Raw genomic sequence first — 23,080 nt, 5'->3', positions numbered from 1 at the left:
TTAAATAGAGAAAGAAAGGACCAACCCAGCAAACATGTTACAGCTGCCTGAGGGGTTTGAGAACCATATCTATCTTCTGTGTATATTGTAATCCAGTTTGTCCTTCTCCAACAAGTTTAATTGATTCTTATAGTGCCTGTTTTTATGACTGTTTATTATCCAGCATGTGGTAAAGGTATTCTTTTATCATTTCAGACTCCGCTATGAAGCTTTCTTAGCAGCCTGTCACACCATTACTCTGCCATGACAACTATGGAACGGTCAGACAGAATGCTATTCATATCGGAATCTCCAGCAGATAGGAGTTTTGACAGTAAGATGACCAGTTACAACCAACAGTCGACAATGACGGAAGTCCACATGGTTGGGACAGAGACAAACAATGTTGCTGTTAATCGGGTGTGGGGCCCCCCAACTGGGAAGGCAACTGCAGAGATTCGCCACGTCAATGTCAACATGGACGCCAACCATAATGTGAAACCCTCTGAATTTCTACAGAAGACTAGTCATTCTTCGTTTTCTTCGTCTTCGAGTTCGTCTCTGCCACCACAAACCACAATGAAATCGTACTCCTCTGTATCGTCTTCAGCCTCACTTCCACAAACAACACCCCACATGCGGCGGATCCAGTCAGAAAGTGCAGCAGCAGAAATGCGTCCTGAGGTTGGGCGGGAGCATGCCACTGCACAAATGCGAGGGGTTGGGACAGAAAATGTGACAGCTCAGATGTGGGGGACAGAGAGCGTGCATGCTGAGTACCGAGACACTGGGCATGCAACAGTCACCACAGAGGTCAAACATAGAGGTAAGCAGTTATCAGACTGTTGTGTCAAACAGGGAGATCAGGGTATTCGTTGTCACATATATTTGTAGCAATATTAGGATTTTACAGATTCAAAATAATAGCCTTTAGCTGAAAGCAATGGTGTTTTGTCAGCTATATATATTCATAATGATAAACTAGTGCCTGATAATAAGCCCACCCATATCTATGGGTGTTGACTATAGACTTTACAACAGTTACTATCTATAATTGTTCTTTAATAACCTGGTCTCCTGACTTGGAGTCTAATGAAATATATTGGCTCCCTAGTCTTATTACAGGATATATATAGTATCAGAAAAATAAAAGTCAAAGGTTAATGGTCAGAAAGGTTAATCGGAGAATAATGTAATTTTGAATGGAAAGAAATCTTAAGATTTATTACTACTCTCATGGCATTTAGCTATAGACACAACATACTTCAATTTGGTGATAATGTGTATAATGGGATTTGTCCATTCACTGACAGCCATCGTATAGGCCTATAAAATGGTTCAACTCCATAGCCTATGTAGCTATATGCTATTACCTTCTCTAACCCAAAGGCATTCAAGCTGAATGTTTTTATCACTGTTCAGATAGTCTGCTTTTGACTGTTTAGCCTCATTGTTGTCATTTTCATTGTATTTGTAATTTTGTAGGCAGCAACATTGTTGTAAAATTCAACACAACTTGATATAACATGTTTAGAGAAATTTGACTTCTATCAAGTTTGTTTTCTATGGTTACCTGGGTGTTGGTCAACTTTGATTTCAGTTGCTACCTGAGATAAGGTCTACTTTGATTGCTATGGTTACCTGGGTGTTGGTCAACTTTGATTTCAATTGTTACCTGAGAGAAGGTCTACTTCGATTGCTATGGTTACCTGGGTGTTGGTCAACTTTGATATCAGTTGTTACCTGAGAGAAGGTCTACTTTGATTGCTATGGTTACCTGGGTGTTGGTCAACTTTGATTTCAGTTGTTACCTGAGAGAAGGTCTACTTTGATTGCTATGGTTACCTGGGTGATGGTCAACTTTGATTTCAGTTGCTACCTGAGATAAGGTCTACTTTGATTGCTATGGTTACCTGGGTGTTGGTCAACTTTGATTTCAATTGTTACCTGAGAGAAGGTCTACTTTGATTGCTATGGTTACCTGGGTGTTGGTCAACTTTGTTTTCTATGGTTACCTGGGTGAAGGTCAACTTTGTTTTCTATGGTTACCTGGGTGTTGGTCAACTTTATTTTCTATGGTTACCTGGGTGAAGGTCAACTTTGTTTTCTATGGTTACCTGGGTGAAGGTCAACTTTGTTTTCTATGGTTGCCTGGGTGAAGGTCAACTTTGTTTTCTATGGTTACCTGGGTGTTGGTCAACTTTGTTTTCTATGGTTACTTTGGTGCTGGTCAGCTGATTTTTATATGGTACCTTTAGTGTTGGTCAGCTTTTATTATATATATGTACATGATGCAGTGCTGGTAAGATATATCTGAGGTTACCTTAAGACTTAACTACATAGATATAGATACTTAATCTGTTGACAGATTATTTATCCTGTTTGTGTTCACAATATTGTTGGCTAGGTCAGTAAACAAGTTATTTTGAAACTCCAAAATTTGTTCAAATTCTGCTTGATCTGTGAAGTAATCTGGAGCTTGTTGATGTGAAGCATTGTAGGTGAATGATTTGGTAATACATGTTCCAATTCCCATCTCTTCAAGTATCTAATTCATTCATCTGTTTACATTTTATTAGATTCTGCTTTCAAAATTGTCTTATTTTAAGTTGCTTTGAATATATGAAGTTTTGTTTTCTAGAAAAAAAAAAATGAAAACATTTATCACTTTAATACTGCAGAGGCACATGTCTGTCGCCATAGAAGTTATTATTTTCCTGTTGTTGAAACACATTTTTATCCTCTAGGTAAATATGAACCTTACCAGTTAGATGGTCCTTTCTGATTTATTGGAAACTCGCTAAAGTAGTTTATCTGAATGGCTTATTGACTGTTACTCTATAGATGTCCGACAGAGTGTGATCATTCATAGTAAAGCTACATTGGTACATTAATGACTTCCCAGAATACAATCAATATATTCCAGTAAAATATCAATAAGATCCATATAATACGACCAGGAGAAAATATGTACTTTTGTTTGATATGAAACCTGGAATAATGTTTTTTATGAATGCTTACTCTTCTGGAACCCCTGGTCTTATTCTACTTGTACTTGTTTTTATTTTAATTGAGGGAAGACGGGGAGATGGAGGATCCTTGTATGAATCTTTCATTTGTTTATATTTTGCTCACGTTTCGTTTCATTGATTTGAGCTTGAATTAAGCCTCTGTTGTTGTATCAGTATTAGTAAGATCAATATCATGATTGCTGATATTTGACATTCCACAATTATATAATGCTCTACATATTTAAAACTTGTTTCTAAAATCTGTTGGAATGATTAATGCTGAGATAAATAGGCTTTTATCCTATCTACCACTCCTTGCTGTTTCAATGAACTGATTCGTCTATTTCTTGAATTAAATCTTTCACTTAAGAACATGAAAGGGATCGGAAGTTGATGAAGATGTCAGTATCTTTATATACGGGCTTGTCCATTGCTATATAATTTTGTTTAACCTTTTTGAACCAGCCATATCCACCAGTGTGGTGAGTTGACAGTTGTCTATTGGAATGTTTCATCATATGTCAAGATTCATTGACAGATACGACCAGAGTGCTACGTTTATGGACTTTTATTTTATATGAAACCTGGCGTGATGTTTCTCTGAATGCTCTGCATCAGCAGTAGCCATCACACTTCCTCATTTTTTGGTCCATCAAACATTCAAGAGTTAGCGTGATGCTGTTCTGAGCAGTTTTATTTGCAATCTAGTGTTAGTTCTATGTGGAGAGCAGAATTGGTGCGGATCACAAGCAGAAAACGGTGTGAAGTGGTAAAATTTCTCTTCTTTAATCTGCATAATGGAATTGAAACGACTGGTTCCTGGAAACTATTCTTTCAGTTACAAAGTATCCTAGGAGTCTGCTGATGTCCACAACACTTGAGGGGTTTGTAAGTGATCTTTTTTGTAAGTGAAGTGTACTTTGTGATGTTGCCTTCTAAACGACACGAAAAAAGTGTTTAGTGTTTTGGAAAGATGTTTTTTGATAATGTTAAGGTAAGGCAGGTAACCATTTATGAAGTAACATTGTTAATGTTCGGACAAAGGGCACATTTAATTGAGTTGAACATACTTGTTATGATATTGAGTATACTGTAATACATGTCTGTGATCTAGCAGTTGTATGCCTTGATTACTGATAAATCTGTAACAATATTTCATACACCATCATCACTTTGTAATGGTTCAGATTTTGGTAGTTTTCTTGTTAGCACTAAATCAAAATTGTGATAATTGATCCCTGTGATAATTAGAGGGAACCAGTTCTTCTTTTTACATGCATATCAAATGTTTTAAATGTGATTCTATATTTTACTGACCAAATGATGTCTATACAGTAGTTATCATGGACACGATAACATAATTACCTCAATGAGTTATGATTGAAGATTTGTAACATGTATGTAATAGAGGTTATTATTTATTCAATGCCTCTACTAGGATTTGAATCCCTGACCCCTGGCTTACTGGTCTGACGCTCAACAGATCAAGCTAAAGGGAAGTGCTCTCTAGCCGAACGGTATACTGCGGCTAGAATTTTACCCGCGTAACGTGTACAAGATTCCTACTGGATTTGTATCATTTGTTTTCACATACTAGAAAAACCTTGGAGTTCACAAGATAGGATACTATATCTTCATACATGTCTGCTTTTAATGGATATGAGAAGTTCCATATCATGACAATAAAATTTGACGCAAGGCAATTTTGTGTCACCTGTGGTCTGACAGACAAAAATCGTTTTAGGCCTGTGATTGTCTGTAGCATATCAGAGATTTGTCTGTAACTTCATATCAAGAGTCGGTAGGTTTTGGTGATGGAAAACATCCTCAGGAGATTGCAGATTTCTCATTGACCTTGAAAGTCTTCTCCTTAAAATGGTAAATAAAGTTGTATTGACCATATCATGGTATTAATTTCTTGCAATGGATAAGAATAGAAAATTGTTCTTATAAAACCAAGCGAAAGAGACTGTCGTGATTTGTGGGTTATGATGAAGTGTGATAGAAAGATTGAGAGAGCTGTATCTTATTGATTGTTCCCAGGATCTGAGAGATTCCTGTTTTCTCCATTCATTGATTTCTTTCAAACGGGCTAGGGATGTTCTTTAGCTTTTTGATGTACAAAATAAATTCAGTCATTAGCTGAAGTGATTCTGCGATTCTTTGAGGGGCCTTTTCCCTGGCCAGTCTGAAAGGTATACAAACTTAGCATGTGACTTCGATCAGCAGGAAACTCATACTGCTGGGTCTTCAGGGCCATGTGAGGAACGAGGAAATTTTCAAATGAAATTATAATCTCATTACCAAGAAAGACCAGCAGGTGCTGAGAAGCCATACATACCAGAGTTCAATATTTGGAGTAAATGTTTTCAAAATTTTGTGTAAAAAATATAATTTCCTTCTTATTGCAGACATTTAATAGTTACATGTTGGAGTTTGAAGTAATTCACCTGGATTACCATTAAAAAAACTCTTATTGTGCAATAGTTTGCCTTGTTATGAACTTTGTAAGAATATGATATTTTCAGATTTTGAACTTTTGTGAAGTTTGTTACCAAGTGTTGTAGGAATGTTTAAGCATCTTGAAAATGCGTAACTAAAACAGATTGTCTAGAACCAGCATTTGTATCGTATACAGGATGATTTGAAGTTTGAAATAAAAATAACTTTTTCGTAGATTTAATTAATGGTACCATTTAATATGAATCACACTAACATCTTCTGGTTGGTGGTACATTTGATTACTATCAGTTATTGTTGATAAATTTGAATCTCGAGTGAAATGATTTGTTGTTGATTTGTTACTTTTGAGCGATGTTTGGGATTGATGCTGATGGACAGATTAGCTCTGTTTTTGGTTAGTTATCTGTACTAGGTCAGTGATTACTTTTGATATTTGTTGTAATTTACTTTTGAAAGTTAATTTTGTTGATCTTTCCCTTTGTTTTAGAAAACCGCTTTTCTCTGTGTCTTGCCTACAAAGTCTGTACACTTGTATTGTATTGTGGATGTATAGTTTGATTGGTGGGATCTTTTCACAGTTTTGCAATCTTATGGTGCCTCGCCATGTTGACCAGTCTGTATTGATCAATAGAGGAACAAGAGCTAGTGTAATTCCAAATAATCAAATTTTGTCAGAGCGGTGCACCCATTGGTGAGGGTTTTATTTACGGTCCGGAAGCTGACAGGTTTGTGTACTTGTTAGTGTTACCAAGTTCGATTCAACTACCCTCCAAGGAACACAGATACTTTATAGACGTTTTATGTGGTGAATGATGGGCAAGCTTTATTGGGAGTAAGTGATGCAGTGCTGTCTAAAATGGAAACAGATATCCTCTACTAATACTCTACAGAGCGAACACTGTTGTGTTTAAATTGGCTCTGTCTTTCTAATGATCACATTAGGAATAGAAGTGCTTAAATGGATGCAGATAGTTTTCAATAATACAACAGTGCAGCAATTCGTCGCCAACATAATAATACAAATTTTCAAAAAAAAAAAAAAAACAGTACATGTAGATTGATATGTGCCAGCACTGCAGTGGAGCGCTTGGCACTCTTTGTGATGTATGTGGAGGCACTAACATTGTTATTGATAGATATCATAGTATGAGACTGAAGCTAGAAATTCTTCAGATTGAATGAGGGTTGTAACAGACAACTGTACCCACATCATATGGACAAACTTGAAGTCACATCTTGTATTTGTTTTATATATGACATTCTGAAGCGTAGCTGTACAAATCCATGTGGAATATGTTTTTAATAGTGCTACTAGGTCCTGATGTTGTTTAAACTCCAAACGTCAGAAAGAACTGGTTTTCATTTACCTGGAATGTTTGTTGCTGGAGAATTTTGGAGCCATACAAGATATTAACAGTGATTCTTTAGCATTGGAGTCAGTAGATGGTTAGCTGCTACCATAAAATACTAAATCTTTTTGTGGAAAAATTATCACATTTTTTTTTGGATTTGTGTCTTGAAACTGTGAATTAACTGTGTTTCTATTGTGAAGTGAGATTCAGAAAGTTACACTTTACATTCTCAATTTTCTCATTTGGATGACTGGTTCTATTCATCAATTCTTTATATTCTCATCTTCAAACAAGAGTTAGTGTGGATCATGATTGTTTATTACCTGTGTTTTTTAATGGTTTGGTAAACAGGGAGAGTTAACTTTGCATTAGGAGAACAATTTACCAAAGGATATTCGTGATATTGTGTTGGTTGGTATTGTGAATGGTCAATGTTAATATTGATTAACCTCAGTGTGTAAAGTATGGAAACGTTACAGAAAGAAATGACTTATTGATGTTTTATCCTGATATAGCTTGTACAGTTTTAATGCTTTGATTCTGATATTGCAATTTCAGTTTTACTGCTTTGATCAAGATATTGCTTGGTCAGTTATGATGCTTTGATCCTGATATTGCAAGTTCAGTTTTAATACTTTGATCCTGTTAAGCTTGTTCAGTTCTAAGGCTTTGATCCTCATATCGCTTGTTCAGTTCTAATGCTTTGATCCTGATATCGCTTGTGCAGTCCTAAGGCTTTGATCCTGATATCGCTTGTTCAGTTCTAATGCTCTGATCCTGATATCGCTTGTTCAGTTCTAATGCTTTGATCCTGATATTGCTTGTTCAGTTCTAATGCTCTGATCCAGATATCGCTTGTTCAGTTTTAATGCTCTGATCCAGATATCGCTTGTTCAGTTCTAATGCGCTGATCCAGATATCGCTTGTTCAGTTCTAATGCTCTGATCCTGATATCGCTTGTTCAGTTCTAATGCTCTGATCCTGATATCGCTTGTTCATTTCTAATGCTTTGATCCTCATATTGCTTGTTCAATTCTAATGCTCTGATCCAGATATCGCTTGTTCAGTTCTAATGCTTTGATCCTGATATCGCTTGTTCAGTTCTAATGCTTTGATCCTGATATTGCTTGTTCAGTTCTAATGCTTTGATCCTGATATTGCTTGTTCAGTTTTGATAATTGGCCTCAAAACGATTTTCATTGCCTAATTTCATTGTTTTTCGTTCTTTCAATAGTGTACATAGAATGGTAAATTCTATTCTTTCTTCCTTTTGCAGAAAATGGCGAGAAGAAAGTGACCATTACAGAGAATGGTCAATGTACATGCTGTCCCTATGGTTACCATATAGACTTGGATTTCGTCAACTACTGTGACAGTTTGAATGATCCTGCCTATTTGAAAAAGTTAAAGAGGTTACAACGAGAAAAGCGCAAACTTCGTAAATCTATGGAAGTTTACCTCCAACAACAGGAGAGTTCTGGTAACCAACAAACAGAAACTGTCGAGCAGATAAGTCTTGTGCCACTCAACCAACAAAGTGCACCAGCCAATCAAGTACTGGATGAGATTGACTCCTCTGTAGATGCCACATTAGCCTCAATTAACACAATGATGTATACATCTGCTCATGGCCGTCTCATGAGCTCTGAGAGTGAGGGAACATCAAGCTCCACAAGTCCTCAAAATACAGAAAAGTTCAATACATTTCCACGAAATCGTGGTAAAAACATCCAAGAAGAAATAAATCAATTCAATACATCTTTCGAGATGCAAAGAGGACGAACAGACTCCCAAAGTTCCTTATCTTCAATTTCTACAATTGCAAGTGAAAGAAATATTCCAACACAGAGTGTATCAACTTATAATCACACAGGGGGTAGCAACTATGGTCAGAGTACGGTCACTACAGAAACAAGTTACTCCCGTTTTACACACATCACATCTGAACAGTTGGCAGCTACCATGGCAACACATTTACCAACCCCAGAAGATGGTGCTGCCTCCTCTCATTCTACGACAACAAGCATCAGTAAATCCTCACTACATGAAGTCCGAGAGGTGATGGCAATGAGTCTACAGAGGATGAGGGAACTAGAGGAACAACTGAAGGCCATCCCAGTTCTACAGGTGCGTATTTCAGTCCTTAAGGAGGAGAAGCGTCTCCTTATGTTACAGCAGAAAGCTCGGGAGTCAAAGATGAACATGCGTTCCATTGGCGTTGGAGATTCTCCTGTTGAGGAGGTTGTTAAACCGGTTAAGTCCCCAACAGTCAAGACTCCACCACCAGTCATGCCAAAACCACGACTCAAATCAAAGGCTGTTGGAGACAACAATGTAATGGTGCCATACCTGGTTCAGCCTGAGCTACCACCTAGCTACACAGTAAGAGACAATGAAACATTCATACAGGAAACATATGTGTTGGAGAGAGAACGTGGAAACACAGCACTATACTCACCCTTCTCCAGAACACCAAAACCCCTAACCCGAACAATAGGCATTGGCGATGCAAATGTGCTGGATGATGGTTTAAAGATACATGAAAAAGAACTAAGAACTGTGATTATCGGGGAAGCAAAGTCTGTTGGTAAGCGTCATGTTGGTGTTGATTGTCGGGTTTCAACCAGAGATGTTGGTGTGTCTATTGCAATTGATGAGGAAAAGCCTTCTACGCGTACAGTTGGTGTAAATGTTGACACAGGCTCCTTACTCACTTCACTAAGCTTCAAGGCTGATGAGATGAGGAGTGCGTTGAGGGAGGTACTACACAAAAATGTTCGAAGTATTGGTGTCAACTGTGATTATAGGGCTCAAACTATGGAGAGAGGGGTACAGTTTTCGGAATATTCACTACGAACTGTAGGTGTTGGTGACTATGATGTTGATATAGAATTACGGGCTCCTGTTCCCACAAGAACAGTTGGAATTGAGGCTCAACCTCATGTCATAAATAAATCTGTAAACACTGACTATGGCTGGAAGCTTGATGCAAGCACCAACACAGTAAAACAGTACCAGGAAAACAGGTCAACCATGACAGACAGGGCAAGACTGGGCAGTGCAGGGACCATGACAGAGGCTGACAAAATGTACTCCGGTGGCACACAGACAGATGTTATGATGTTTATGAGGATGGATCAACTGAAAAATGCAGGTTGTAATACAAAACGAAAAACCACTTATAGTGATAGCGTCCAAACAGACTTGAGTGAAGTTGTGTCTGAGGATTATGAACTGGAGGTCGTTTCAAAGAGCAGACGACCCATTAAAACTAATTCCTGGACTAACACAGATGCAGAACCTCGAAAGTACAGCACATCGATGAATACTGAGGAACCAAGAAAATACAATAAATCTATCAACACAGAGTCAGTAAGGACCAGAGACATGGGATGCAGTGATGATAAGGTAGACTCATTCGTGTGTACTTTTAATGATGAAGAAAGAATGGAGGAGACAACAGAGGAGATCGTTACCTGGACAACAGAACAGGAAGTAAAGAGTGACTGGTCAGGTCAGGCCAAGGGTCAAACCATTGAACGCCACTGGGATGCATCCCAAGACAATAGCAGGATGAAGAAATCCAGAGAAATCACAGAGGTTCCAGAATCTTCTATGGTCGTTGTGTCACAGAAAGCTACTAACTTGATGTCAGCTTCTCCTAAATACAAAGATGAAAAGTCATCGGAGACCTGGCAGGATGAACGTAATATTCGTGAACGGGTTACACAGGTGAGTTCAGATCAACAAAGTTGGCAGGAGGTTGATCGAAGCCAAGAGGTAGTGGAAAAAAAGATTACTAGCCAGGGTGGTGACACCTATACAGTCACAACCATCACACGGAAGACTCTAGGTGAACCAGATGGTGAAATGAGTGGAAAAGCCAAAGTTAAAAGTATCAAAACTGGAGGCAACACTGAGATCACAAAAGTTGCTGATGATAGTGGATTGTCTGGTATGAGTGGAACCCAACAAACAGTTACAACGATAACACGAAGCACAAGTGGTTCAGGTGGTGGCAGACAAGTGGTGGAAGAAAACGTAGAACAATCTATGTCTGCTTCTCAACTGAAGGCTGAGCTTGATCTCTTAGGGAGATCAGGAGGGTCATCGTCATTGATGATGCAAGGGGGCTCAATGGGGTCCACAGGTTCATCATCTGTAATGATGACCTCCTCCAGCAGTGGAGTGTCAGGAATGACCTCTAGCAGTGGTCAATCTGGTTCAGATCTTAGTCTGAGTGGTCAGTCTTCAACTAGTGCCAGCAGTGATGCCAGTGAGGAAGAGGAGGTGACAGAGTCTTTAGAAATCAGGACATACAGAACCTCAGAACTCCTTCCAGCTGGCAAGAGCTACTTTGAGCAGTATGTTAGATCAGGGGAGGGTGGAGACCATGGTGTTACCATTTTCAACACACATGCTATTGACTCAACCGATGGCAGCTGCAAGTCTCTAAAGTCATGTATGAAGAAAAGTAAGTCCGACACACAGATCAAGAGGGGCATCACTTTTGCTGAAAATGTGGTTGGAGGGTAAGTGGACTTGTTTTTGTCAATATTGTAACTCATTAGTAAAAATCGTTATTTTAAATTTGTTCTCAAATGGTACAATATTATTTGGATCTGAATTGCATGCTAATTTGGTTGTGTGGTGGCTTCTAATATATTTGGCTTAAAGATTTGCTGGAATCTTACATAATGGTATAAGACAGGGCAATAGGGACTAGGTTTTGTTATTTGTAACATGTTGAGCTGACTCTGCTGTCCAACTTTTTGACCGTCCAGTTATACATCTAGTAGTGCTGGTGATGAGAGTTCAGAGGATGGGGAATCTGACAGTGAGTCAACGACAAGTTACGAAGAAGGATCATATGATGGGCGTGAGGGCAGTATTGTCTACCAGTGTAAGGATGATGAGGCCATTGCACGAGGAATGCCTGGAGCCAAAATGTTTGACCAAAATATTCGGGAAACGTACGTAGGCCAGTCAGTGTTATAATGTCTGATATATCAGTTTTCTGTGGTGCTTTGTGAATGTTGATAGGGCAGACCTTATGCAACTGATTTTGACTCTAGTTCAGTTTATTTCTCGTAAATGATTAATTTACGTTGTTAAATTTTCCATTTTCCATGGAATTTATCAATGTGTAGATATTTCTTTTTATGCTCCCCAAAAATTTTTCCGGGGAGCATATTGTTGTTGCGTTCTCCTTACCTCTATCTTTCTATCAGTCCTTTTGTGTCTAGATCATTACTTTGCCCAAAGAAAAGCAAGGATCACGAAACTTGGTGTATACATGGATCATACAAAAGGAATGTGCAATGTACCAAATTAAGGGCCCTTGACCCCATAATCACAGAATTACTGCCCTTTATTAAAATTCCATGTCCAGAGCATAATTTTCTTACATTCAGACATGGATAATGAAACTCGGTGATACATTGATCCTACTTAAGCAATGTGCAGTATACTTAATTTATGACTTGCAACCTCTTAATTACAGAGTTATTGCCCTTTGTTGAAATATTGTGTCTAGAGCATAACTTTATATTGCTTGCATCTAAGCTAGGATAATGTAATCTGTTGTATACATTGATTGTATGAAGACAATGTGCAGTGTCCAATGTTAGGGTGCAGTGTCCAATGTTAGGGTGCAGTGTCCAGTGTTCGGGTGTAAGTGTAGCAAGTCACTGGGCCCTTTCAGTTTAGTTGTTCCCCTTTGTTAAGATTTTTTATCAACTAGTGTCATCAAACTTGATGTATACATTGGTCATACTTAGAAAATTAGCAGTATACCAAATTCAGGGGCCTGATCAATTTGAAACGATTTATTGGCTAGATATCTTTTGTTGAATTATTGTGAAAAGCCTGGTAAATTCATCCAGAATGGTTGCTATGTTTTTATATACAGTGTTTGCCTTGTATATGTATGTAGTTGTTTATAGAATTGATGATAGAAGTTGCTTTCCCTGTAGGTTTGAGTTGAGTAAAGAAATGCAAACATCTTCCTCTGTGCTGGCCAAGTACTTAGAGGACTCAACAGAGGTACAGACAAAGGAACTGGTAAGTAGTGTTTTATAATTCCATGTTATATATATTGCAGGTTAATAACCAGATTGGTAGAACTGGTACACTTCATTCTTTTGACCCTACCAATATAAATACTGAACAAATTGAAAATTTGATATAATAAAAGTGAATGAACTGGTTATTTATCAGTATTTACAGCCTATATTTAAAGAGATATGTCCCTAGTATCTCAACCACTGTGTTTTATCACAATTTTAGTGATAACATAATGTAACTCTACGGGAACTTCGGTTTGAAGAAATTATTATTTAAACAGATCTGAGCTGAGTATTTTTATAGCTCATGTACTTGGTACTCATTTCATGGTTTACTTGTTTTGTGACAGAATGCCAGCCTCAATGTGATACAGAAGGAGTGGTTTGGAATCTCTAGTCAGAAGCTATCGGAGCCCCACCAGGTAGAAGACTACCTGTCCAGCTTCAATGAGATTTCTCGGCGCCTTCTCGAGTATATTGTCAACATGCAGGATTCTAATGTGAGTATGCATCTTACTTAGTATAACAATAAAAATCTGTTACAGTATCCTTTGATGGTTTGCTGACTATCCTTAAATAAGAGTTGTCTCCCCCTCAGTATCCTTTGTTGGTTTGCTGACTGTCCTTAAATGAGAGTTGTCTGCCTTTCAGGGAAACACAGCCATACACTACGCAGTGTCCCACTGTAATTTCGAGATAGTGAACCTGCTGCTGGACACAGGGAAGGTGGACCTGGACAAGCAGAACAAGGCTGGCTACACACCCACTATGCTGGCTACATTGGCCTACCCTCAAACAGAACGTCAGCAGGAAGTGGTCCATCGCCTTTTCACCATGGGCAATATCAACGCCCGGGCCTCCAAGGTGGGTACTGACACAGGTGGATAGCAGTAGTGCTAAGGTTAAACATGACTAGTACTGAGGCAAGGGTTAAATGTGATTGATTTATATCATTTTGAAATTAAGAGATTCATCATGAGGGGTACCTGAACACAAACTTCATTAAATGATTAAATGTAATGGTCTTGTTAAGTCGTCTTCATTTAACATTAATTAAGAACTTGCTATATTGAATGACTTCATTCCCCTAGAACCAAAATAAAGATATTTTGTTGATATGTTGCTTGTGTATTGTTACTCTGCCTTCCTAAGTCACATTTGGGAGATCATACCCTGGCCAGCCATTCCTCAGGTGGCCGTTCTTCAGGAGGAAGTTATTCTAGTGGCAGCCGTTCTTCAGGAGGAAGTTATTCCTCAGGCAGTCATTATTCAGGAGGAAGCCAGTCCTCTGGAAGCCAGTCCTCTGGCAGTTCTAGTTCACTGTCCTCTGTAGGAAGTCGGTCACCAGAGATGAACCAGAGGTCATCATCATACCGCAGCTACTACAGATTTTGATTTACAGGCACAAGGTAGTACCCAGGGCCTTTGTGTCCTCTGTACCTAGGAATGACGAGCATGCTCCCATTTAATACCAGCACGGTGTCATGGCAACGAGGCGCATGATGTTTGCACTGTTGTAATATCAATGTTGTACATGTTACCATAGCTACATCACAGTAATCAATTCTGGCATATATGATCATTTAAAAAATTGAGCAATTGTATTTCCCAGAGGAACAAGTTTTCTCTATTGTGTAAAGATGTAGCTATGGTAACACCACTACAATATGGTATTGGGTGACATTATTTAGCATGGTGCATTCTTTTGATACAGGATGGACAGACAGCACTAATGTTAGCAGTGAGTCAAGGCCGCACAGAGATGGTCAAGCTGCTCCTCCAAAATGGGGCAAATGTTAACGCCCAGGACAATGAGGGGTCGACAGCCATGATGGTTGGATGTGAACATGGCTACACGGAAATTGTCAAGTTATTGATGGCACAGCCTGATTATGACCCCTCTTTGGCAGACAATGTAAGAATTCCTTCCTGCTCCTCTTCTCCTCAACTGAACACTCCAATTGATGTTGTACCGTACTTTTATAAACATGATCGTGCTCAATACACCTGCACTATATCGTGTTTTGTATTTCTTTCTTCCCTAGCTTTTGTCTTCTGCAGGTTGTTATATCTGCTTTTAGTGGAGTATGTAGAAATGTCTGATGTGTAGATCATGTGACTTTTCTTGTCACTTTTAACAGATTTGAAAGCTTCAAAATCTTAATATCTTTTCGTTTCGTATTAAGATTTGTTTTGTACTTTCAGGAAAATTTTGAATCAAATTTTCGAATCAAATTGACACAATTATTGGATACATTTGTTTTTCGAATTTTGTAACATCTTTGTGAAAAAAATATGCCCATTGACTACTGGTAGTGATTACAATGCAAGCAAGAACGTCCTTTTAAAGATCTAACATAGATTAATCACACAGGGAGCTGTCAGAACAAAATGGTATAGTAGAGGCTTCATCACTATTACAGTATAGTGCCTTCCATATATATCACCATGCCTTTTACAGACATTTCACCAAGCCTTGTAAATGGACTAACTTGTTTTATCAAAGTGTTGGTTTACTTTTTTGCTGTTGATTTTGCTTGCTATAATTTTCATTTCATTTTACATTTGACAACTTCTATTTAAGAAAATAACAGAGTAAAAGTATTTAAAAATCTAAAATGTTAAAGAGTTTTGTTCAATTATTTGTATTATAATCGAAATCAAAATAAGGACCTTAAAAAGGTGTTATCTTATCTCACTGGTAATGAAAATTCAGTGATCGGGTATTTTGTTTAGATGGTACTGTGAAGTCAGAAAGGGATTTAATCCTGAGTGTAGGCCTATATCTGGTAAAATGTGGTAGGTAGGATTTAGTGGTACTTCAACTGCCTCTAGATTGCACCCCTACTTTATTATTGAATTGATAGTGCTTGATAACCACAAATTAATGATACTAGCTTCATAGTTTAGCTGTATATATTATAGGGTAAATGTTAAGAAATTTAATTGATGTTCCTTATTAAAACTGTATGGGAAAATTGTCTGTAATATAGAGGGAAGAGTAATGATATTATTCAGAATGAAGTATTGGAAGTAGAAGGAATATGCATTCTGATTTCACTAACACTTGTACAAGTTCCTACACAGTCCTAGAAAAGAAATATAAGAGTTATGTTTGTTATGTATTATTGTTGTCACTTTACAGTCATGTATCAACAAAATCTCCAGAATACTATTTTGTTGAAATCTGGTGCTAATTCTTGTTAATATTTTATTATTTTATGTTTATCATATTTATTACGACATGTTAATGATTTCATCTTTTTGGAATCCAATCATTTTCATAGTTATTTTTTTATTTGAAAATGGCAATTTTTTTTATTTTTCTTACATCATACTTCAATTGTATATGAATATCAGTATTTATCATGGATCATGAAAGTTCCAGTGTGATAGGTAAAAATTCCCATTCCTTTAAAATAAGGATATCAGACAACGACTTTAAAGATTGCTTAAGTCGAAGGAGGGCTATAATGATGTTCACTATCTAATAGTTACAGAGATTAATTCTTCAGGTATTTCCTAGACACAAATTTATCATTCCTTCATTTTTTTTAAAGATATTTGATGCTTCATTTTGTGTGTGTAACATATTATTTTTCTTTTTTGTTTTTCATTTTTTGTTTATTTTTCACACGCCGCTGAGCTGAACAATACTTATATTCTATGGACCCTATGAGGCTTCAAGAGAAAATAATATTATAGTAACATCTGAGTTTTTGTTTATTTTATTTTGAACACTGAAACGTTCGTGCTGACTGGTCACATCTTGGTCCTTGTAAGGGTACATGAGTGAGTACCAACACATTAACCCTCATTGCTAGAGCGTTACCTAGGTTACTCGCCCTAGCTCAGACCAGTGGGTGTGTCTTTTGACAGTCCCTGGTTTTGCAGCTTCCTGTACCCAAGATTCCTCATCTGCCCCTTTTTGTTAATGCTTGCATTAATACTGTATCTTCAGTGCTTCCTTTTTATTTTGACATTAGATATTAACTGTACAGTATATAGTACTTGTAAACTTAATGTTGTTTTAGTTTTCGTGCTTGGGGTTATTCTCTTATGTAACTTCAAACTTTCATGCAGTGACAGTTTGGTTCAAGATTGAATCAAAGCCAAATATTTCACATGTATCCTCCTATGGAAATGTCAGTCAAAATGCATTTTGGTTACCCCATTTCACAGCATGAAAGTGAATTCATATATCTTTACCATGGATTTAGATATACATTTGTATATGTAAGTCTGTGATCTGTACACTTAAGTTAGTATATTATCACAATCATTGGTACACAGTGTAAAATGAATACACATAGATGTTGGTGAAACTGCTTTCAAAATGAAACATTACTGAAATTATAAATGAATTAGGTCAGGCTTGTTTCCAAGCATCATTGTTAAATCAAAACTCAATGTACTACATGTTTAGGTATCAAAACATTGAATAAGGGGAGATAACTTCCAATAAAACTGCGGCGTTGATGGCTTATAAAGGGGAGATAATTCTGCATTTTATATATAAGGTGCAAGTACAGTATTTTCACCATTTTTTAGATGGTGCTTGCCAAGTTTTTTTTTATCTTTAAATTTACATGGGGAATGTTTTGCAGAGACTTGCTTTTGATTTAAGACAAGATATCTGAACCATTCTTTCTTGGACGAATCAAAATTTTTCCTTCGTAATAGGGTGTGTTTTGCAGGAATATTACACTGTGTACTGTTGTGAAATGTATTCTATTGTATTTTATTGTGCATGTTGATGTTGTACTGATTTTATTTCACCTTTCCCTTTGGTGGTGCATGTTTGTGTAGGATGGGAGTACCCCTCTGTCGATAGCCATGGAGGCAGGCCACAAGGACATAGGAGTCTTATTATATGCACAACTTAACTTTAAACGACAGGCACAAGCTTCTCCAGTAAGTTCTTTTCACAGCTCACAAGTCTGGTGTCACTCGACAATGCAGTTTTTAAATAGTTTAGAGTTTGATGCTATTATCAAGATTTCTGTAAACTTTACTGCATGTGGTTTTGTTTTTTGACCAGATTATAATTTGAAAATCAGTTTCAAATCAAAATATGCATGTTACAGTCCCCTTATGAACCCTTGCTGGCTATCTTTGTTATTTAAGTTATTTCTGCATTATTTTTGTGTGGCCTTTAAGCACAAGACACTGAAAGTTCCGCAAACCCACCGCTTTATACAGATTTTCTTACTGAGTGGGAAAATAGATGTTTGATGATTTTTATGTTTTCATTTGTTTAAAAAAAACGGGCAGAAAAGAGGTGTGTAAAGATTTTCTGATATTTTTGATGAATTTTCTTCAGTGGTAATGTCATTTTCTATTATCCCATTCATGTAATTTCAATTTGCATTCAATACTCCTGACCTTGTGTTTTCTGTATATTGTAGTATTTAGACCTATCAATATAGGCGGGGTCTGATATGACCCCACACAGAAGTGTGCCGATTTACAGGTAGACCATATTGGTTACAACTAACCTATATCTATACTGAATGGCATAATAACATATACTCCTAAAAAGTACTCAGGTCAAGTTTCATACTGCTAAAGTAAAAACTGTACCGGAAACTATCGCTAAGTATCGCTAAGTAAGTAAGTAAAAATTCAAAACTTCATAATTTCAGTAAATATTGTAGAAATATGAAAATTTAAGAGGACCTGTACACTTTGCTGTTACTTTTACCACCTGTTCTTCAATACTAGAATTGATCTGATAGATGGAATAATAGTTAGGTTAAGTCAATATAAGATGGATACCCTACACAGAGTTAATAAAACATCATTCTCCATCACGTTTGAGCTAATATTCAGCTTTTCACTCGCTGCAACTATATAATGCTTGTTTTATATTGACTTTATTTCACTGTACTTTTTATTTAACTGGAATTTGTCATTAATGTTCTTTAATTGTCTAGTCGTATGAATTTGGTGTGATTTGAAAACAACTTTAATTTAATTTAATTTGATTTTAATACTTTGATGTGTTCTGGTAAATATATAAATGATAACAATATTCACATAAATTAATCTTCCTTTTGTTCAGCTGTTCAGAAAATTCATACAATTTGTAATCGAGCATGCACACATATCTGCCTACAGAAACATATGCCTCAGATCTGGCCTAATTTAAGTATAATCTGCATTTCAAGCTTGCTACTCTTAGAAAGATGTATCCTAGTATACCACCAGGTCGTAAACAGCTTTGTAGATAAATAGATCCTGGTGGTCTCCATGTAACCAGAAGGTTGTCCCAAAGCTGCTTGTTTACACAGGAAAAAGCAGTGAAAGGTATCACCATGTGCTTTTGTACAGATGAACCCCCTTCGATGCCTGCAATGCTGGATGGCTCGTGGTATCCCATAGAAAACTGAATGTACTAGTTTTGGGTGATATGCTGATTTGGGGAAAAAAAGATGAAGAAAAAAAGAAAGATATTTGTTTCAAATTTCAATATCATATTAAAAACATTTGCATACATCTAGATAACTTGTTTCTGTTCTTGATTTTATATCTGTAATGATAACATCCATGTCAGGAGTATGTGTAAACAGTTTCACAGAAATATGATATAAATTGTCTCCTTCATGGTCATTGCATTGTTTGTATACAAATTTGTATATAGTGACTTCTGATTTATTGCAGGGTGTAACCAGGAGTAGAAAATCTTCTCATAACACTTCTCCATTAGCCAGGTGAGTTATCCTAAAAACTTTTCTTTATTCCTTGTGAAATCAAATTTTTTTTTTTAACTCAGATTTTCAATCTTACTATTGCTGTAGGATAAACTAGCTGACCGTGATAAATACAGTAAATGTGAACATTTCTGCATTGATTTGTAGTACATTAGTGACAAATTTTGATGATGTGACTGAATTAAACATGTCAAGATGATGATCAAATCTAAATCAAAAGTTTGATGATTTCATTGGTTGAATGAACTACATGCTCACAATTTATAGTTCATGTGATTGGTAGGTTTATGTATGTATGCAACACATCAGAAAACGTTATCGAGAAGATGATGAAGTGATTTGCATTTTTTGTGGACTACTGACGCCATCCTTCTTTATTGCAGTCCATCTTCTGTTCGGTAGCAGAAAGACACTTTTGATTCGGACGTACAGCTATGATGTCATGAATGCTGGAGTTACCTCCCCTTGTCACTAAGACCACAGTCATTCATTATAGGTGGACATTTCATTGTTAAACAAGAAGATATTACATATAGTGTGTTGCTCCAGAGGATTTTAATGAGACAAGCTGTTGTAACAAATGCATTTGCATGAACTATAGATGGCAAATGAAGTTAGTCCACACAGAATAAGAAACTGTAACAGACATGAAAACTGTGTGATCTTCAGATTAAAGAGGGTGTTGCTTCTGTTGGACTCTGAACTTGTTTTTATAGGATATTTGTAACAATTTTATCCTAGAGATCTGTGACTGTGATGATATGCAAATCTTAATGATCTGGATCACCAAAATGTTTCTCCAAAGTGAACATTGTAAAGCATATAATATTGTTGGACAAAAAACAATGGAATAGACTGGTGATATCTTACCGATATAAACATGATATTGTCACGATTTTACAAGGTGCTATTTTTCTATGTATGGTGGGCCCCTGGCTTGGTACAGCTGCTGGTAGATGAGACCAGGTTTGCATTTACTTTGTATATATAGAAATGATAAGCAATGGCTGTAGAGGAGGCAAATGGCCACCTATGTATATTTTTAAACAATATGCAGAATGTCTGTTCTTATAAGATATTAATGTATTATCATATCTGTTAACATGCTGTGATTGTGTTGTGAATGTGTGTCACCTGTATTCAAAGTACATATAGATTCCATCTTAAACTGGATCATTCCCATTAGTGTTGAGGGGGAAGTGGGTTAAACCTGTTACCCCTCTTCTTAACAGTAGTTTGATCTAGGCAAATCCAACTGATGAAAAATAGTTTCTTTGCTTAAGTCATCGTCATTAACAAAAAATTAAGTAACAAATTGGGTATTAATGACTGGAACATAGATTTAAAATTGATGATATTGGTGTTACAATTTGTTTTTATTCAAACAAGAATTTTAGAAGTTTGACTACATGTTTATTTATCTCCTACCTCCAAAGTTACAATGTGTACTGTATCAGCATACAGATAATACTCAAAACATTGATGCTCTATACCTATCTTAAAAAATAAGCCCCTGCCAACAAATAAACCCTGTTCTTCATTTTTGCAGAATCATCAATTTTAAAATAGTATCGGTAAGCTGAATGTAGTTCCCAAGAAAGTCCTCCTCAAAATTAATAACCTTTTACACAAGGGGCTTGAGGATAAATATGGTAATGTCAGTTTAATTTTAAAATTTATCCCTGCAATTTCATTTATTATAAAACCTGTTAAATTGAAAAAATGCCAACCATGGAAATTTAGTGAACAGACTTAAGTAACATTTTGTTTTTAATGCTGTCAACATTCCATCACATCTACTTGTTCTGAACACTCCTGACTCACTACACTGGTAGTCTGAGCAGCTGATCTGATACTGTGGATTAAGGCATGAGAGAGACGAGAGTGATTATTCATATATAGATTTGTACAAATTCACTTGTTTGTGTGAACTGTGAGGTACAGCGAGTACCTGTGAATGAGCCTCTGGGGTTCACAGGGAATGACTAATATCTCGGTGTAAACCTCTCCTGGCCTCGAGTACAGCTGGGATGGCCAGTCGTTTTTCCCTATGTTATGTTATTTGTTTGCATGTTTGATTTTCCACAATAAGAGAAAAAGATTAATACATCTAGCAATACATACATGAGGCAGACTACACCTGTTCTCTCCGTCGTTATCATAATATATCTTTTTTCTGTATTTTCATTTGTCTTTAAAATTCTCATAAACATAAGATATTTAAAATTGCAAATATACTATTGAACAAAATCAATGAATGCTATTTTAATCATTTTGTAAATTCAGTTTTTGTTTTACATTATTTTTTCTTGCCTGCATTTTAAGTGCTTTTACAAATAAAGAGTCTGCTTATAATTATTAAAGTTCTCACTCGGGTATTTACTCTGCAATTCTGACTGCTTGTATGCATATACGGACTTTGGGAAGGGAATATATTTTCTGCAGCCCTTATAAATATCTTGACTGTAAAATTCAACTACCTGTAGAGGTGTCTTAAATGTTACAAGTAAAGTCATAGAATCAGAGTGTTCTGTGTTCAAATCATGTTTCAGCTGAAATTTTTAATCATTGTTCAGAATTATTGGATTAATAACTAAAATGGCAGTTTCATTCCTGTACTGTTTCACAAGTTTCTTTAACGGAAATAAGAAGTTTGTTAAAACGTTACTAATGGTAATAATAAGACTACATATTAAAGATTTGAAGTTTCACATCCTGATTATGGATACCAGTAATTGTAAAAAGAAGCTGCCAGAGACACCTTCTTTAAACATTTGTGTATGTTACCTTTACAGATCTGTAACAATGCCAATATTGAGGTGTTAAAACTAAACACACATGCATACTCCCAAGTCCAAAAGTGCATCTTATAAATAACTTTGCGGCATATAAACCATGTATATCTGTGATACACATATTTATACTATCTATATTTAAACCTACCAGCAGGCCAGTCTTCAAACACTGAATTTATTACTAAAATTTCTTAATTTTTCAAAGAAACCAAACAAACCTGACGTACAAATTGCACTTTCAAAATGGCTGCAAGTAGTTTTCTTTTACTGAACATTTTATGCTAAGAAAATCAGATTCTAGTTGACATTATTTTTCTGAAAGGAGATTTATTATTTGTGTAATGTTTAATTAAGGCAAAGGAATCTATCTACAATTTTTTTTTTCAAATTTTGAATATTATGCACTTAAACATTTGATTTAATTGGAGTAATTTAATCTGCTAAATTGTCAACATGTTAGTTTTATTGTCAAATTGTCTTTCAAGTCATTAATTCTTTTTAAATTACTTTGAAATGTTGTCATTATTTGCTGTTGTGCTGTTGTTGGGAGTCTTTTGAGTTTTATTTGGGAGGTCAATGTGAGCCTCGTATTATTTTCGGCCACTGATATCATGTCTGTTGGACATGTTTGAGAAGATAGGGAATTTTGTAAGAAATGAACTACATATCATGGTGGAATAAAATTGAGCGACTGTGAGCTGT

At 36.4% G+C, this 23,080-nt stretch overlaps 1 protein-coding gene across 5 annotated transcripts; it reads left to right on the top strand.

The window, feature by feature from the left end:
- Positions 1–200: 200 nt before the first annotated feature.
- On the top strand, positions 201–23,080 carry LOC132557690 (uncharacterized). Of its 5 annotated transcripts, none has more exons than XM_060222210.1 (10): positions 201–805; positions 8,082–11,337; positions 11,605–11,778; positions 12,781–12,868; positions 13,221–13,370; positions 13,522–13,734; positions 14,585–14,785; positions 17,680–17,784; positions 19,534–19,583; positions 19,967–23,080. In XM_060222210.1, the coding sequence occupies exons 1-10, from the start codon at positions 244–246 to the stop codon at positions 19,983–19,985; spliced, it is 4,818 nt and encodes a 1,605-aa protein (XP_060078193.1). In that variant the 5' UTR covers positions 201–243; the 3' UTR covers positions 19,986–23,080. The 5 variants fall into 5 exon arrangements, 4 of the variants coding, with proteins under 4 accessions (XP_060078193.1, XP_060078192.1, XP_060078191.1 ...); XM_060222209.1 differs by having other exon boundaries at positions 11,602–11,778; XM_060222208.1 differs by having other exon boundaries at positions 11,590–11,778.

The sequence above is a fragment of the Ylistrum balloti genome, unplaced genomic scaffold (genome assembly GCF_031769215.1).
Source record: "Ylistrum balloti isolate Yb309-2 unplaced genomic scaffold, AGI_CSIRO_Ybal_v1 Utg370706, whole genome shotgun sequence".
Lineage (NCBI taxonomy): Eukaryota > Metazoa > Mollusca > Bivalvia > Pectinida > Pectinidae > Ylistrum > Ylistrum balloti.
Note: the sequence above shows the minus strand (reverse complement) of the source record. Positions and strands in the feature narration are given on the sequence as shown.

Excerpts from the sequence above, each read along its gene's own strand:
- LOC132557690 (XM_060222208.1), top strand. The coding sequence starts at position 244 with ATGACAACTATGGAACGGTCAGACAGAATGCTATTCATATCGGAATCT. Across the intron at positions 12,869-13,220 it reads AGGTACAGACAAAGGAACTG|AATGCCAGCCTCAATGTGAT; the intron begins GTAAGTAGTGTT and ends GTTTTGTGACAG. Across the intron at positions 17,785-19,533 it reads GACAGGCACAAGCTTCTCCA|GGTGTAACCAGGAGTAGAAA; the intron begins GTAAGTTCTTTT and ends GATTTATTGCAG.